General features: G+C 33.4%; 1 protein-coding gene across 2 annotated transcripts in view; it reads right to left on the reverse strand.

Annotated features, from left to right (window-relative positions):
• Brms1 (breast cancer metastasis-suppressor 1-like protein) overlaps nt 1-12,626 on the reverse strand; it is a 75,203-nt gene extending 62,577 nt beyond the window's left edge. For both annotated transcript variants that reach the window (XM_085948975.1, XM_085948974.1), the window contains exons 1-2: nt 12,033-12,626; nt 1,465-1,709 (exon numbers count right to left, since the gene is read on the reverse strand). In XM_085948975.1, the coding sequence (XP_085805101.1) occupies nt 1,465-1,709; nt 12,033-12,234 (447 nt within the window). In that variant the 5' untranslated portion in view covers nt 12,235-12,626. The remainder of the gene's footprint in view (nt 1-1,464; nt 1,710-12,032) is intronic.
• Nucleotides 12,627-17,469: the final 4,843 nt, after the last annotated feature.

Consider the following 17,469-nt stretch of genomic DNA (forward strand, 5'->3'; position numbering starts at 1 on the left):
TCTCAGATCTACGAGTTCCTTCTTTTATCAACATTTGTTTCGATATGAACGTCCCGCACCGGGAAACATTATATAAAATGTTAATTCAAAATTTGTTTTTTTAAATATTATTCTATAGCTGCAAGCATTTTTTTAGACAATTAAACAAAATAATTTAATAGTTATATGGCTAATCTTCATCTATTACCTCAAGGGGATACGCGTGAGATTAATATAAACGTTATATTATTGAATCGCAATCAAATTACCTGCTATTCTGCTAGGTCTAGCAGCCTGGGATGGTGAATCCAGAATAGACTCTGCATATGACGCCAAATTTATATCGAAAGTAACGACTTGCAAATTGTAAAAGTGAAAAATCAGCGAAATGTCAAACGGCGCCGTCTCTGCATACCTCACAATTTTATTAAAATTCAATACCATACATTAGGACGCTAAGCTGTCTGCAAGACCTAGCGAGACAGACTGGCGAGAGCCAGCTGGCTCAGCTAGTAAGTATAAATTACACGTAATCACGATATTTGAGTTATTTATCTTGCGAGCTATTTCGGGCTATAAAACCCATCTTCAGAACAACCCTAAAAGAACTAATTTTAAAAATCAAAACATAACGCTTGTGACCTGCAAATCATGCCAAAAAGATAGGGTAGATATGCTATGTTCGGGCGGAATTTTATGACTGGTGTATTGACGAACGTACCAATAATAATTACAAGATAAAAATAACTTTTTATATACCACGTTTTTTAAATTTTCTGTTGAATCATATAAACTTGACAATTCTATGTATTAATAATTTAGGACAAATAAGGCAATTGTCAACAAATCATTTTTTTGCTATTTTGCAACAAATAAACAAATATAGAATATTGAAATGTCATTTTGATTTCCATAGTAACGCACGTATATATTAATAATTTAGTTGCTAGGTCCACCCCCTTAGCAACCAATAATAGTGGATTGGATTACGGATTTCTTCCGAAATAACTTTTTATACAAAACAGAATTAACTGGAAATGAATTCAATTCTACTTAAAGATAGTATTAAAAGAATGCATTGGCACTGTGTTCTGATATATTGTAAAAGTTTCAAATGTCTAGCTAATCGGGAAGTTAGTTAAAAATCGATTGCAACATTTGTACTGGATAAACAACCACCGGACAAACAAGAATACGAGCTAAGAAAAACGTGGTATATAAATAGTTGTGCATTCGTAGATGGAGTTCACTTTATACAATTGTTGTATTCGGGAAATATTATTGCTGAAATCGTGAAATTTTTTGCCGTCCTTTGACATTTACCGATAAACAGCGTGAAAATATCTGTCTTATACACCAGGCGTGGGATATCTGTTTTCTTCGTTGTCTACAACAGTAGCGTAGTCTTTATTTACTCTAGTTATTTTTTATAATTATTTATTTCACTAGATTTATTTAAATTGTTAGCCGAAGATTATCTCTTACCTTGAAGTTCTGCAAGGCCGCCTGCTCCTCAGCGTCGTACTTATTCTTCACGTTCTCCAACCGCATCTGCCTGAGGACTCCGGCGACCTCTATGCGAGCTCTCATGTTCTCCTGCAGCCTCTGGAGCGGCGCCAGGTAGTCGCGTGATCTTCCTCCGCGGACCTCCGACACCTGCCACTCCACCTGGGAGACCCTCTCGCGGTAGAGCTGCTCGCGTAGGACGGTGAACTGGCGCTCGAGGTGGGCTGATGAAACAAAAAAAGATAATTAATAATTTTTTTTATTCAACGAATAATTCACAAGATTTAAGAATGTAACATTCTAATTATTGAACATACATAATTTTTGTAAACACTTCTGAGAAAATATATTAAAACCAATGGAAAAAATCTTTTTGAAAAAAGTAAAACACCCCCACATGCATCTCTCGGGTTTCGCGCACACGCACATAGACCACTTGGAGTGATCCGTGACCGGTTAACCGATGGGTTAGTAATTAAAGTAATACCTACTTTGATTTAAAATACAAAAGCCGATAGCCAATAGTAGCTCAACTTTAGTTAAAATTATTTAAAATTTGTCGTAATTAAGTATGGTACCTTTAGCATAGTGGTCTATGTGCGTGGGCGCGAAACTCGGGAGATGCAGGTTCGATTCCTGCGGGGTGGGATGTCTTACTTTTTTCAAAAAGATTTTTTCTATTGGTTTTAATATATTTTCTCAGAAGTGTTTTCAAAAATTATGCATGTTCAATAATTAGAATGTTACATTCGTAAATCTTGTGAATTATTCGTTGAATAAAAAAAGTAATTGAAGTGTTTTTAAAAAAAGTAATTACGTCAAAATTGTGCCCATCATCAGCATATTTTATAATACGAACGAATAATGCATAATATATCAAGCAATACGTTTTAAAGCAATGGTCGACAACTTTTTCAGACTTATTCCAGGCCAGATATTTAGTTTTAGGGAATACAAAAATTAATGCTAAGTGCGATAGCTCCAGGGTGTGGCAGTAATAAGGCATACTTATTGAGAGTGGATATAATATATGGGATACAAGTAAACAGTTATTTTAATTAGAAACGTATGACTGCATTGGAGTTTGTCACGTAAGCAAAACGAGGACATTTCGGAGGCTTTTATGTCCTAACCGTCATTACATCATAAACAATATCCGGCTTCAAAGTCATGGTATATGGCGACTGGCTTTGCATTTATATCTTATAATAATGCAGTGTAGTTTTAATGACGCATCCGCATGTGGTTAAGAGAAGATAGGAAGTGTAAAAATACTTTATTTTTCAAATCATATATTTATCATGGTATCATGGTATTTGCACTTAGTAAAATTATTTAAACCCACTCACTTTACAGACCTACAAACATGTCTGTAGAATTTCTTTTATTTTGTAAACTGTCAATTCATGGTGGAACTGCATTGTATTATTGTTTTATTTAATAAAACAATTATTATCTGTAGAATGGCCAAAAATGGAACTACACACTACCATAGGACGCCGTTTTGAAAATTTCATACGAATGTGAGATTTTGTCCAGTTACGAGTCTTGATTGGCTAGTTTTCGACAGTAGCTCCCCATCCCATTCTTCAGATAAGTTTGGTCTGTGTTCCAAATTCAAATTTAAATATGCAGGTGTTCATCAGGCAGCCGAGACAATTTTTTCTCTTTCTAAATTTAAGTGTCTTTTCGTATTTGCCACCTATAGGTAAATCAGTATATGGGATTCACAACTGCAAGGAACTTTTACAGTGCCATGGTCCCACTGTATATTGCTTTACCTATAACTATTGATGCAGATATTATGCAACACATAGCAATGGCATAGATTTTCTTCAATCATTTTATTCGAAAAAAAAATATTATTGAGATCGCGTGTAAAAAAAATCATACGTTAAATAATAACCACCCCCTCTTTACTTGCAAACAAGCGCACTTTTCACGGCATTTCAGGAGTCATCTTTCATGGAAATTTGAGGGTTATTGACATACACTCCTTGAGATATGCCCAAAGGACGTTAAAATCCGGTCAGCTCGGTGACCCATCACACATCGATATTTTTTAAATATATTTCGATTTAAAATATTACCAAAAATGATTATTTCGCACCTTATATAGATAGAAAAGCAGCATAAATCTTATGGTTTCTTTTACTATTTCCCAACAAAATTGATTCCCTTGAACCCCCAAGATGAAGCCACCTCCTGAGTGTACATGTATTCTTTGACATTATTAAATTATCTGAAATAAAAGGTGAATTAAAAGCCACCCCCAAAAACAGTAACTAACTCGACTAGGCAAACGACTACGTATATCTTACGTTATTTCTATAATAACCTGCATCCAAGGATTAGCAGTCAAATATATTATTCAGTAAGTATATCATAATAGCGAAGGGTGGAGGTTAATAAATATACCGACATAAATAGTGCACACTAACGTTTTTCAGTCAAACGTATTTGTTTTCAATTAACTAAAACTACAATGTGTAGATAGTGTGTGTTAGTTTTTAAAAATCAATTAAACCCTGCCAAATCCAAGCCTTAGTCAATAAAACTGATGTTAACGAATATAATTAACTATTAGTAAAATTAACATTAAAAATAAAATTAACAAATTTGACACCCACGGTGGCCGCGCGGCTTAAGCGTTGGACTATCACGCCGTGGGTCTCTGGTTCGAATCTTGGGTCTGGCAAATACACATATTGTTTTTCAATTTGTGTGTGAGTCAGGGTATGGATCTTATAGGTTGAGCAAGTGGCTGACATCCATTTCTCGTAAAAAACTAAATCTATTAATACAAACCTCTACTCTGTGGAGGCCCATATGAACCTATTAGGATCGGACATGGTCGAAAAAAAAATGATTTTTTTATTTCATACGACACACGCGGAGCGAAAGCTCTCATTCCTCCAAGGAAAAAAGTTTTAACCGCCCACTGTTGGTTTCGATTAACTTCAAAGTTAAATCAAAAGCTAAGTGCATTATTGAATAGTCTCTCAACTTAGAAATTAAAAGCGATGCGGCGTGGTTTGTTGGTGAACTTTTAGCTTATTCTTGTTATTATTTGACCAGCTTTCCGAGCGATATCTAATATCAAACAATAACAAACTAACGAAACCACGCAAGCAAATAAAGTAGGAGTAAAATCGATACAATAATTTCAATAGTATGATGTTGGCATGGATAAGTTATATTACCTACTTGATTGGCGACATCTATCACATTGCGTACTCTTGTATGCCTCCTTATACATTCGTTTATTTTGTGGTATTTTCCTAAGTTTACGGACATAAGTATGCCATACTATATTTTTTATAAGTAATCAAAATGCCTTATTTTAATGAAATAATTGAATAATAATAATTGAATAATAATGAAATAATTTGAATGGACCACTTTCTGTTACAATACCAACAATATAAACCAGTAATTCCCAGCCGGTATGCTGCGAACGATTGGTAAGTGTGTAATTTTCTAAAGTGATCTCACAAAACAAAACAGTATTAAAATACATCCTGACTAAGGATTCCAATCCCGGGATCCCGAGCTATTTTCGATACCTATGAATCCCGGGATTGATAAACATAATCCCGAAACTTTCGGGATTGATTTTTTTTATCAATTTTTATGTAAAATAAAATAAAAAAGAAAATATAACAAAAAAAAAATACTTTTAATAACAAATAACTACATTAGAAATACACTGAGTTTGAATAAAGTTTGATTTATATCCATGTGTAAGTTGCCGATTTACTTTAATTGTTTTACATAATTAATAAAAATGTGAAAGATTGGGAAGAAAACAATGCTTCGCACTTTTAACAAAGTAATTCCACCATGATCTCATACGTTTTACGGCAGTTTTCTATTTGGCTGACTAATTAAATTTATGGAAACGGAAAGGCCATAAGTACACCATGATTTGCTTTACTATTTTAAATCTAGCTAACCCATTCATTAAGTCTTTACTATCAGAAACAACAATCTCATATTAAATTCACAATATTATTTAATCCATTAAACTTATGTATTTCCAAGATTAAACGTATACAATATTAACAATAAATTTAGATACTATATATAATTTTTTTTTACATTTATTTTTGACCGATTTTATCAATGCTATTTGTAAATATAAAAATTTTATATTAACAATGGAAAAAAATGCCAATCCCGGGATCCCGGGATTGTCAAATTGTAATCCCGAAATCCCCGGATCAGAATTTTGGCTCGGGATTGGATTCCCTAATCCTGACATTAGAACATAACCTCAAAACAAATCGCGATAAATAATTATTACAAACAAGAATAATATACTAAAGTTACAATCATGGCCCCCACATCCTGAACCGCGCCCCCATGCTAGGATCTTTGGCGGGCCCCCTACCTATCTCTAAGGATAAAGGCAGTGTGATGCTCTACAGTAGCGTTTTTCAAATGGTGTACGCGGTAAAATTAATGTGTAGGTGTATTTAGTGTTTTTTGTTGTATATTTAATACACCCATTTGAATTAAGGAGTTGTCGAGTGTCTTTTCTTTCTTTGTCGAATGACTTTTTTTACTATTAAAGTAAATTTGTGTTGTGTTTATCTCACTTATCTGGTCGACTGGCGTCGCCGGGCCCCTCCTGAGCCCGGGCCCCCAGGCTATAGCCCTGTCAGCCCCCCCCCCCCCACTGTGGGGACCATGGTTACAATCGTTCAATACGCAAATATACCGGATGGTGAAATATGGTAAACTGTTTGTACAAAATGATGATTGTTGCATATTGAAATAAATGGTTATAATTTGGGCGAAATATGAATCGAAAATCTTCATTTATAACAGATTACAGCATTGCATTATAAGATATACAATAATTAGCACTACCATTATTGTAATTCGCTCTTCAGTGCCACGAACCGTACTTATAGGTTGATATGGATGATCTTTTGAAATTTTTCATTAATGATCTTATTAAAAGGAATTACTCAGACACCGGTTGTAATAAAACGAAGAAAGCTTGGAAAGAAAGAAAAATCGGTAAGCATATTGTGGTCACTCGTCTCATTGTTTTTTTTTTTGTTAATTGCGTTGATACATACAAATGTTTGGCAGTCGGATACTTAATTGATTTTCATTTCGCATATAACTATCCAAGAAGTTTCCGAGATGATACATTACCACCTACTTTAAACTAAATACCATTAATATAGTCAATTAATTTTCTGTCTTGAAAAAAAAGACGAAACCGGACATGGTTAATTGAATAAATAAACATTAAACAAATAATAAAAAAAACTGGTTTTAATCCACATAATTTAACGACGATCACGACCTGTTTCATCCGTTTAGATTAGAAGGACATTGCTAACCGACGACAGTCCTGATAAGCGAAAATATAACTCAATAAATGAGTGGGGATTTATTTTGTCTTCGTTACGTACGCGAAGAGAAATCATAGCCACTAAGTATAATAATATTATGTATTGTTATAGTATATTCTTTTCCTAGAGGATTTTCTGCCTTTCACTGAGTCCATGAAAACGCCAAGCATAGAGTGAGGCTCTAGCGGTGCCTCTAATAGTGAGAGTTATTTCTGAGAATGTGAATCTGATAGACGATGTTGACACTATGCGATTTCAACTCTGTCTTTGATTTTCAATACACCTTGCCGCCATACGAGTGAACGAATGAATCGGGCAATTTAATTATTTATTATTCATACGATTTTAAGAAAGAACCATTCTTAGTTAAATACTTGGAAAAGCATCAGAAACATACTTTATTTAACAATTTTAGATAAAATATCAATTCAAATTGTGGATTAGTGCATAAATAAAAGTATTAGGTACTTTGATTCAAATTATAAAGATGGTTGCTACGAGTATTATCGACGAAACTTGAAAACATTTAACATAATAATATATAGGCAAACATAATAAATAGGTATTCTTTTTAACATTACAACAGGAAAAGAGGCCCAATGACAGTAGTGTTATTAGTAATAGAAGTGAAACAACCAAAAACATCTGGGTTTAAGACTTACCGGGAATTGAAACCGGAACCTTCGGAAGAAAGAACCTTACACACTGGACTCTGAAGTACGCAGGCCTTATCTTTGGCCCTCGGTCAGATAGGAAAATAAGTGTGTTTGAACCCCACATGGCCCAACTTTTTTTAGAGTTTTGAGGTTTCCCAGAATTATGTACTAATTCAAAAAAAAAACGTAGCATTCTTAAACCTTCTATTGAATAAAAAATATATTAATAGAGTAATACACTCATCATAATATCATCTTTATATGTTCAGAAGATAATATCGTCTGCGTTTATTTATCTAATTAGGTATACGTATTAGGTACGTACCTATTGCAAATTTTCAAAAGCTCGCTGTATAAAGTGAATGTATCTTGTCTACACAACATTAATGATTACCAACCGGGGTTCCACAATACACTTCACATAAGCTTGCGAAAACGGTGCAATTCAAATTGTGCTTTTCAGATAAATTAAAAATAACTAAGTACCTATTTTGAAATATCAGCTTGATGGAGATATTTCGTCGTTATTGAATTACCTACCTACCTACCTACCTAGCAGAGGCGAAGGGTGGGTGTAGGCTATTGAAATCCGACATAAATGTGCACAGTACACATTATCAGTCATACGTATTTGTTTTTATTGAACTAAGACTAGATACAATAATTTATAAATGGTGTTGGTTAGTTTTTAAAAATCAATTAAACCCTGCCTAAACCAAACCATACTAGGTTTCGTATTATGCTTTTGGCGGTCAGACAAATTTGTGCACACTTTTTCATTCATACTTATTTGTTTTCGTTGAAGTATGAATAGATACATAGGTTACATATTATTTTATGTTGTTGGTTGATTTTTTTAAATTCATTGAGGCCTGCCTAACCAAACCATAATAGATAAAAAATATCATTCTATCTATAAAATATCCAAAATTATGGCATAATTTTTAGATATATTACCCATGTGTAACCAATTTATTTTATTGTTTCACATAAATTAACAAAAAATGAGAAAGATTGGAAAAAACAATGCTTTGCACTTTCGTGATATGAATTTGAGAAATAGAATAAATAAATCAAGAAACATTTAGTTAGACGTTTCTACCAGAAAATGCTATTCTGGAGACCCACTGATCACAGGGGGAATCATAATTATGTAACCATATATAAATGACCAACCTGATAATAAATAACCATTTTTTGCTGCATTACGCAATCGTAACAACATCAGAAAAAAACTAAAAAAAACTAACACTTCATGTTAGCTTGTATTTTTATTGTCAACACAATATGTTATTTTTTATTTTAATTGAACTTGTTTTTGTATTTGTTATCTTTTCATAAATAAATAGAACTGTTTTACTCTCACAATAATTATTTATATTACAATATTATTTACATTTACTCCATTACACCTATGTATTTCCAAGATTGAACAAGCACAATATTAACATTACATGTCTTAAATAGTATAAATTATATATTTATTAATTTTTGACCGATTTTATCAATGTTTTTTGTATATATAAAATTTTTATATAAACTATCGAAAAAATGCCATCCCCAGGATTAATCCCGGGATCGTCAAATTGTAATCCCGAAATCCCGGGGTCAAAAATTTGGCTGGGGATTGGATTCCCTACTTATGACTGACAAAGTTTAATGTGCACTTAATATCGAATCATAACAGCCTACCTCCACTCTTTGCCACTGCTACATAGTGAAAGTCAGTTCATTAAAGTTTACATTCCATGACAGATCATGTGATACACTATAAAGGGGAATTAAATAAGGAATGCGAATAATACAACATTTGAAGCTAGATACAAAATGCTTCAAGGGTTCGCCAAACGAAAGGTTAGGAATCACTGTATTAGCAAAAACGTGTACTAATTATATACAGTTAAACTCAATTGATATTAGAATACATAGAAGTATAGTCAAGATTAGTATAGTTGTCTTCCAGAGATAATACGCCTAGTATTTATTTTCTAGCGGTAGAGTAATGTGCAGACCATGAACTATTTATTGTGTATTTTTTTTTAAATAAAATAAACTACTTAAGTAATGTTTTATTATATTGACCATGATAAATGTTCTTGTTTGACAAATAATTCATAAAAGTCATATTTCTTTTAAATTTCTAATATTATAATTATATAAAATTCTTCTTCTAGGCTGTGAAAGAAAATGTTTATTATTTCTTAGGAAACCATCAGTGCTTGTTTAATTGTCCGTTAGATGGCACTGTCAATTTCTCATATAATAAATATTTTCAGTTATTACTAAAATAATTCCATACAAAAAGTAAGTTGGATTTATAATTATTATAAGTAAGTATATATGTGTTGCGGTAAATTAAAACATACACACTAATAAAACTAATTGTAATCTGTTCAAATTGTAGTGGCAGGTACTTGGGTATTATATTAAATGCTCGTAGATAACAAAAAATATCTTTTAACATAAGTCGTAAACAATAAATAATCAATTCTACGTTAAGGATTTTATTTTATCACCAACTTTACTGATTGTCCAAGATTGGTGTAGGAGTTTAATAACTAATTTAATCTTCAGCGACATCCATACTAATGTTGAGTAATTTCAGACTAATGTAGTTGAAGGCAAAAAGAGTCAGATACGAGGGTCACATTGCTATATGCAATGGATGTAGAGCTTTCACTACGGTTTCTGAAGGAATCTTAATAAACACTCGGATTGTTGACTGTCCACGAAGAAAATTGGCAGACAAAGGATGCAGAGAATCTATGATGACCGGAGAGAGAAAGCTTGGCACATATCCCGGAGGATGATTGAGTACTCGGATTATGGTTAACAACATTCATATCCGAAAAATTGTATATATGCAGTTGGCCGTATTACAGTTCACCGTGAGATGATATATATTGGATATAGAAAGCTATATAGTATTAAGATTAAATTCTTATCTAAATAAAACACTTAGATAGGGAAAGACAGAAGAAAATAAGTAGGTAAATAAATTATAAATACAATCATATCGTATATATTTATATAAAATTTTGAATGAATCAAAAGGAGGTTAGCAAGTAGGTACTCCTAAGTATCAAGTCGTACCTATCAAATATCTGATAATAATAATAAACAGCTTTATCATCAAATATTTGATTCGTTTTAATGTTGGTATTAAATCAAAAAAATATTAGAACATTTAACGTCTGTAATGCTCCACAAACAACGCATATTTTTTAATCTCAATGCTATATGGCCATCGATTTCCAGTAAAAATGAACCGTGCTACAGTTAAATTTAACGTGTACACTCCACGTCATGTGACCAACAACATTTATTAGATATCGCTAATATTTGTAACGTATCGTAGCATTGTTTAGAACGATTTACAGATTTAATATTGCTAAAGTAAGAAAATAACTACTTCATTTTTAATAGTTTTATGAAAACATAACGTACAAGAACTTAAATAAGTATTGTATAAACATTATATATCAATAAAATATATTGAATTCAACAGAGTGTTAAACATTACGTATGCGGGTAAGGATTGTATGTATTTTTTCCCATTTTGAGGTTATGTTCTAATAAAATTTCAGATAACGTTGTCTGTCGTATAAGATCTTTTATAAAACAAACATGAAGAACATAATCCATAGGTACCACATTAAACATTTAATTATAGGTATATCCATAACTAATATCTAATCATCATTTGTCCGATCCTAATAGGATCATTCATATGGGCCTCCACAGAGTAGAGGTTTGTATTAACAGATTTTTGTTTTTTACGAGAAATGGATGTCAGCCACTTGCTCAACCTAATAGGTCCATACCCTGACTCACACACAAATTGAAAAACAATATGTGTACTTGCCAGATTCAGGATTCGAACCTGAGACCCACGGCATGATAGTCCAACGCTTAAGCCACGCGGCCACCGTGGGTGTTTAATCATCATAGTATTTATAAATTATTTAAAATTGAATGAATACCAAATAAAACGTACAGTAAATATAATAATATGTAACTATTCTTTGATAGAAATTTATAATGCAATGCAATAAATGATTATAATATTGATACAGCAAAATATATCTTATTTTTTAAATTCACCATTCATTTTAGGTTGTATGAAAATAAGAGTGAATTAAAAAATTTAAATTGTATTATTTTTATAATATAATTATTACACAAAATCAAAAAATATAACAAAATAATACTCAAAATATCATTAATATATTGCCGAGTCCACTAAATGTAATGTTAAAAAAAATACTTTGGTTCTGTTTTGACAGATAAATGTCAGATTGTATGTATGTAGATAATAGTCACATGAAAAAATGTCAAAAATAGTTTTTAAACTATATAGATATAGATTTTTAGCGTTCATGCGAGTACATAATCGTTTTATATTGGTATTGACATGTTATTAACGATTTATAATGGTTTAATATGCGATTTAATCTGTGTAGAAAGTCGAGTTTGACAACCGTATAGGTTAGGTTTCTCGAATGTTATGTTTACGAACCTAAGTTATCCATGCATTCATTCCGCCGCCTCTCGCATTCACCCTCGTCCATCTCCGAGGAGTCATCTGAATCTGGCTCGTCTGCTTCTTCCGCGCTGGAGTCTCTATCGGCACATCCTGATGATGCTCCCGACCGTTCAGACTCCACTCCGGACATATCTCCGTCCCCATCGCTATCTCCGTCAACTTTCATGGCCGGCATTGTAAATAAACTACATCAATTCAACGACACGGCTTATTATAAACTAGCTTTTATGTCACAAAAACGAATTCATCCAACAAACAGAAGAACGTCACTACACCATCACAACATTAAGCGCCTTAATTTTTGTCATGTTTGTAACATTGGCTGTCAGAACGCGTTAGTTTTTCGTATTGTCAGGTTGGTGGCGCTTTTTACCTTGTGGAAGTGTTCTGTACAGCTCTGGTGGCGGTTTTGAACACTAGCGAGCGCCAATTTTATGGCGGTACTTCCGCCGGACTAACTTTATCCGGTGAAATGTCCTTGAGCGTGCGCACGGACTGACGCGCAAGCGCTCCGGTCTGTTGTTTTGTATCATATTCAGCATGTTCATGAATAATGAACTTACGACCTACTTGAGCCGAGCTGTTGCTACGCTATGTGACGTCAGATCAACAAATACGAACAAAATAGTTTTAGCACACAGATAACACAACATACCTACCTATCTAATGCTACAATATTATAAGCGAGCGTATTTCGCTGAGGCCTGAGAATGTTAGATTTTCTTAGAAACTTTTTGAGTTCCGCGTACATAACATTCCAATTAGAAACCTAATCAAAATGTTTTACTTAATATATTATGCTATATAAGGAAAATAACGTAGGGTTGTTAATTTTATCATGTTCAGCCGTGAAGTAGATACAATAATAGCTCGCATCGAAATTTGACATTTTTATTATGACGCGAACGTTGCGCGGTTTCATGAAAAGCTATTTTTAGTCCATATGGTAGATTTAATGACTTCGCGTTTTTAGTCTGTAGGTACTTTTGCTCTAATGACGCAGAATGTTATGTACGTCGTTCATATTTTGTCACGTAACAAAGGTACATTGATTGGACAAAAATAAACAATAATAATTATTCATAACTTATAGAAAATAATATGTATAAACTATAATATCAAAATATTATTAGCTGGATTACAAATCAAAGATTATATAGAATGTACCTATTTATAACTAATCCCCTTTTCAAAGTCGTTAAATAACCGAATACGTAACGGGAAGGTCGGGAATTTGGCAGCACCTCACTATTTAAAATAAATTTAATCTCATGTACCTACCATCCAAATTTTGAAGCCCGATAAACAAAACGAATGAAAATAACGTTGCCGTCATTCGTACTGAAAAATAGGTACCTAAATATTAATTATTGTGAGTATTATATTTTGTAATGGTTCAATTTTGCATTTTGCATGTCATGAAAAAGAGTTTTTGAAAGGTTTTAGAAGACTACATTTGGATGACTTCATTAATAATTATTAATTGTGGAAGATGTGGAGGTAGGTACGAACTTTCTAGGGGGACTTTAGGCAATCCTTCTATGTTTATTGTACATGAGGCGCGTCCCTAATTTTGTATAGATGTCAGCATATAATGTTCTAGATATTATTGTGTACATTATCGGATAGGCTCTCCACCTAATCGATAATAATAATATATAATATATAACGCTTGTTAAATAAAATATAGATAGCGCCACCCCAGAATGAAAATGCCACCCTCTTTCATTTTTAGTATCAAATTTTTCATATACTTACTTTATTATTACATGTCAAATTGACAACGTAATATACAATACAACTTATTATAAGCATTATGCATATCCGGTGACTTTAGATTAGGCAACATTAATAATTGCCAGCACCATTACTTTATTGGTTTCGTCATATATTTTTCTACTAACTACCCTCCTAAAAAATAGTTATAACTTCGTCACGGAATAACTCTTGCTTAATCACATTTGGCACGCTGCATATGACATCCTGAGTGGCGATTTTCAATGAATCAGAAGCGGTTTATTCGTTAGAAAGAAAGAATGAACAACTTATAAAATATGGTCAGGTTTCACAATAGTATTGTAAAACAATCGCAGTATAAAAAAGCTATTACAAGGTATATCGCCCCTAGGCAAAGTGCGATCCTTAAGTAGACTTAGATGACCCCTTTCATTTTCAGTTACAAATTGTCTGCCAATTTGTTATGTACCTACCTACCTTAGGTACCTACATATTTTATTATATATTTTCGGCTACCTTAAACATACATCAAACATCTTTACTAACGTCGGTACACACAATCTATTGAGAATTAGAGCATTTCCACGAAACATACTCTCAAACACTAATGGTTTTAGATAGGTACGTGTAGGTCTGTGGTAGTAGGCGGCATTGTGAAAATGCTACCTATGCGATAAACCGCCTTTACAATATGTATTGTAAGGGTTATTACATAATACAACGATAATTATACTTCTTTATGCTTCGATTATTTTTTGAACTAAGATGTCGATACTTTCTAGAATAAAATTGTAATATTTGTATTTGTTCTTTCATTCGTCGCCCTTATGTAACGCATGGTCAGCCTACCCCCACGGGATGTTACCGGACACGGCTGTTTTATTAGTAGATATAAGTAAGCCGTCTACGTTCATAGAGAGGATTAAGGAAAGATAATAGTTTTACTTTATTTTTATTAAAAAAATATTATAAATGAAAAACAGACATACGTATTCGAATAATGTATTGAAAATTCGATATAATTATCTAATATGTATCAGGAATTCATTCTTTCAATTGCTGTTAATTTTAAGTATTTTTTAGAAATTTATTTTGCAATAAATCTTTCTATAATCCCCAAGTAGAATAGCCTAAGCTAAGCCCTAAAACATGAACTATTTATTTATGTATTTATTGACCATCTCCGATCCTAAGAAGATCATATGGGGCTCCACAGAGTTGAGGCAGATTTTTCTTTTTACCAAAAATGAATGTTAGCCACTTGCTCAACTTATTAGATCGATACTCTCACTCCAAACACACATTAAAAACAATATGTGTATTTGCCAGACCCAGGATTAGAACCTGAGACCTACGATATTATAAGCCGACGCGTTAGACAATTAAGTACAACTATATTTTTATACAGGTTGAAAAGTGCATTATTAAAAAAAGGATATCTTATAATATATAAGTTTGTCAATTTATTTTTGAATATTGGGGGGTACCGACTTTCACGTGCGTTAGTATCACCTCTCGCAGGAAAGCAAGTATCAGTAGAAAATGAACAACTCTTAAAATATTTCGTAAAATCTCGTTGAACCCGCATCCGGTTGACACGTGATGTTAGGGTCTACTGAAATAAACAAATCACTTGACAACATTGGTATAAAATATAAATCATTCCGCTGACTGGTTACAAATAAACATATTTCAAATATAATATGGGTATGGCGGGTCCGCATTCAACCAACTTGGAGTCGCATGGAGGTCAAGGCTGTATTCTGTGAGGACCAAATGTCGTTTTTTTAACGCGTGCGTGCTACATGTGCTCCTGTATGGCTGTGAGACATGGCATCTTACTAAGTTTCAAGAGTCTCGGCTTTTGAGCTTTGAGAATCGATGTCTCCGCCGAATCTTAGGGGTACATTGGTACAACTGCGTTACAAACACCCGATTTCGTGAGCAGACACAGCAGCCATCGGCGATTGAGGTTATCACGAAGAGACGCTTTACGTGGCTGGGACGGATGCCGCTAAAGAGTGCGACACTTCGTACCCTTGTGGCACAGCCTCAAGGGTTCCGTCAGCGTGGCCGGCCCTCCCTCATCCTGCAGCGGTGCTACAAGAGCGACATACGTGCTGCAGCTCTGACATGGCGAGAGGCGCAAGAGTTGACGATGGACCGATGGAAGTGGTGCGAACTTGTGCTTGCCCTATGCCCCAATGTTGGGACGTGACAGGGCGGAAGAAGAAGAAGAAGAAGATTCTGTATAATAGTTTTTAAATGTTATATTATAACAGATATGGGTACATGATAGACATAATAATATACTTAACAGTTTTATTGCGAATACAAAAAAGTATTATAAAAATTATATTGTTAATTGAAATAATCAAAAACGGTTTTTATAAATTTTGAGAAGTTAGTTTTAAAAAATAGTACAAAATCTACTGCTGCATATTTGTTAGAATAGTAAGGTTGATAACCATGGCTTCGGTGTTGTTTCGAAGATACGAAGCGCTGCGTTGACATCCATTCGGTTTCTCTGTAGGTTTTTTTTTTTACTGACATTGCTGCAAAAGTCTTCTCACATAAATAGGTTCCGAATCGAATACGTGGACGATAATTTAATGGCTTTGTAACTAAAAAGGTTTGTATTTTATATCTGGGTACCGAAGTGGCATGAAAATATGTCAACCGGGTTAGTTTTCCTTATTCTCGACTATCAACTGCGCAGTAATTGAGGATTTGTTTGGAATCTTTGGAAGATGTATTTTAAAATGTAGGACAACTATTTTCGAGAGTTTCTGTGGACCGGAACTGATCCGCAAACCGACCGTTGAGAAACACTCATATAGATTACGAGAAAACCGTAATCAAAAACAATTTTTAAAAAGTACCTCTAATTTTTAATTGAAAATACATACTTTTGAAAAATCTCAGGAACATACCGTCAACGTGTAGATTGGATAGATGTGTGTTCTAGTCCTTAAATTCTATTTTTACAACACAGGGTGGCAAGGTTGTATTTTTTCATGAGCTTTCAAATATTTTCGCGTTTTGATTATTCTTAGTTTATGTGGATAAAGTCAGTGAATCTCAACCAAGTTCCGCAGAAGACTGGGGCTCCGTGAGATTTGTCAGGGACAGTGAATGTCTGTAGAAGTGTTAATCATAATTTTAGCTGTGTCACTCCCTACTGCTTATCACTGCACTTTTGTAATTTAATACCCTGGACTATAATGTGTGTCAGCCAAGAAGAGATTCCACGAGATTAAAAAAATGTCTCAAAGGTTCTGTCAAACCAAAATGGTTGGGAATCACTGGATCAAGTACTACAATAATATAGTTTGTTTGTTTCTGTTATTCACTGATTTTTAAATGACACCATGATAGGCTCCACAAATAAATAGATACCTGCATGTTATGTTTATTTTTCTGAAATAATGTTTTAAACGATTTTTTCATAAACTTTCTATAGGAATTTAAAATTTATACAACGGAGCTAATGCAATACTTGTTAATAATTAAACATTGATCATGTTGATTCATCGTAGTCAGGAAAATATAGATGCCGTGGTTCTATTTTCAAAAATAATTAATGTCAAACGCCAACGAAGAGATACATTTTTGTGTTTTCAGTGGAGCCAAACCCGGGAAACTGTTCCCGCGTGAATATTTTGAGAAATGT

The sequence above is a fragment of the Rhyacophila brunnea genome, unplaced genomic scaffold, assembly GCF_057557595.1.
Source record: "Rhyacophila brunnea isolate RB1 unplaced genomic scaffold, BYU_Rbru_1.0 scaffold_21, whole genome shotgun sequence".
Taxonomy (NCBI): domain Eukaryota; kingdom Metazoa; phylum Arthropoda; class Insecta; order Trichoptera; family Rhyacophilidae; genus Rhyacophila; species Rhyacophila brunnea.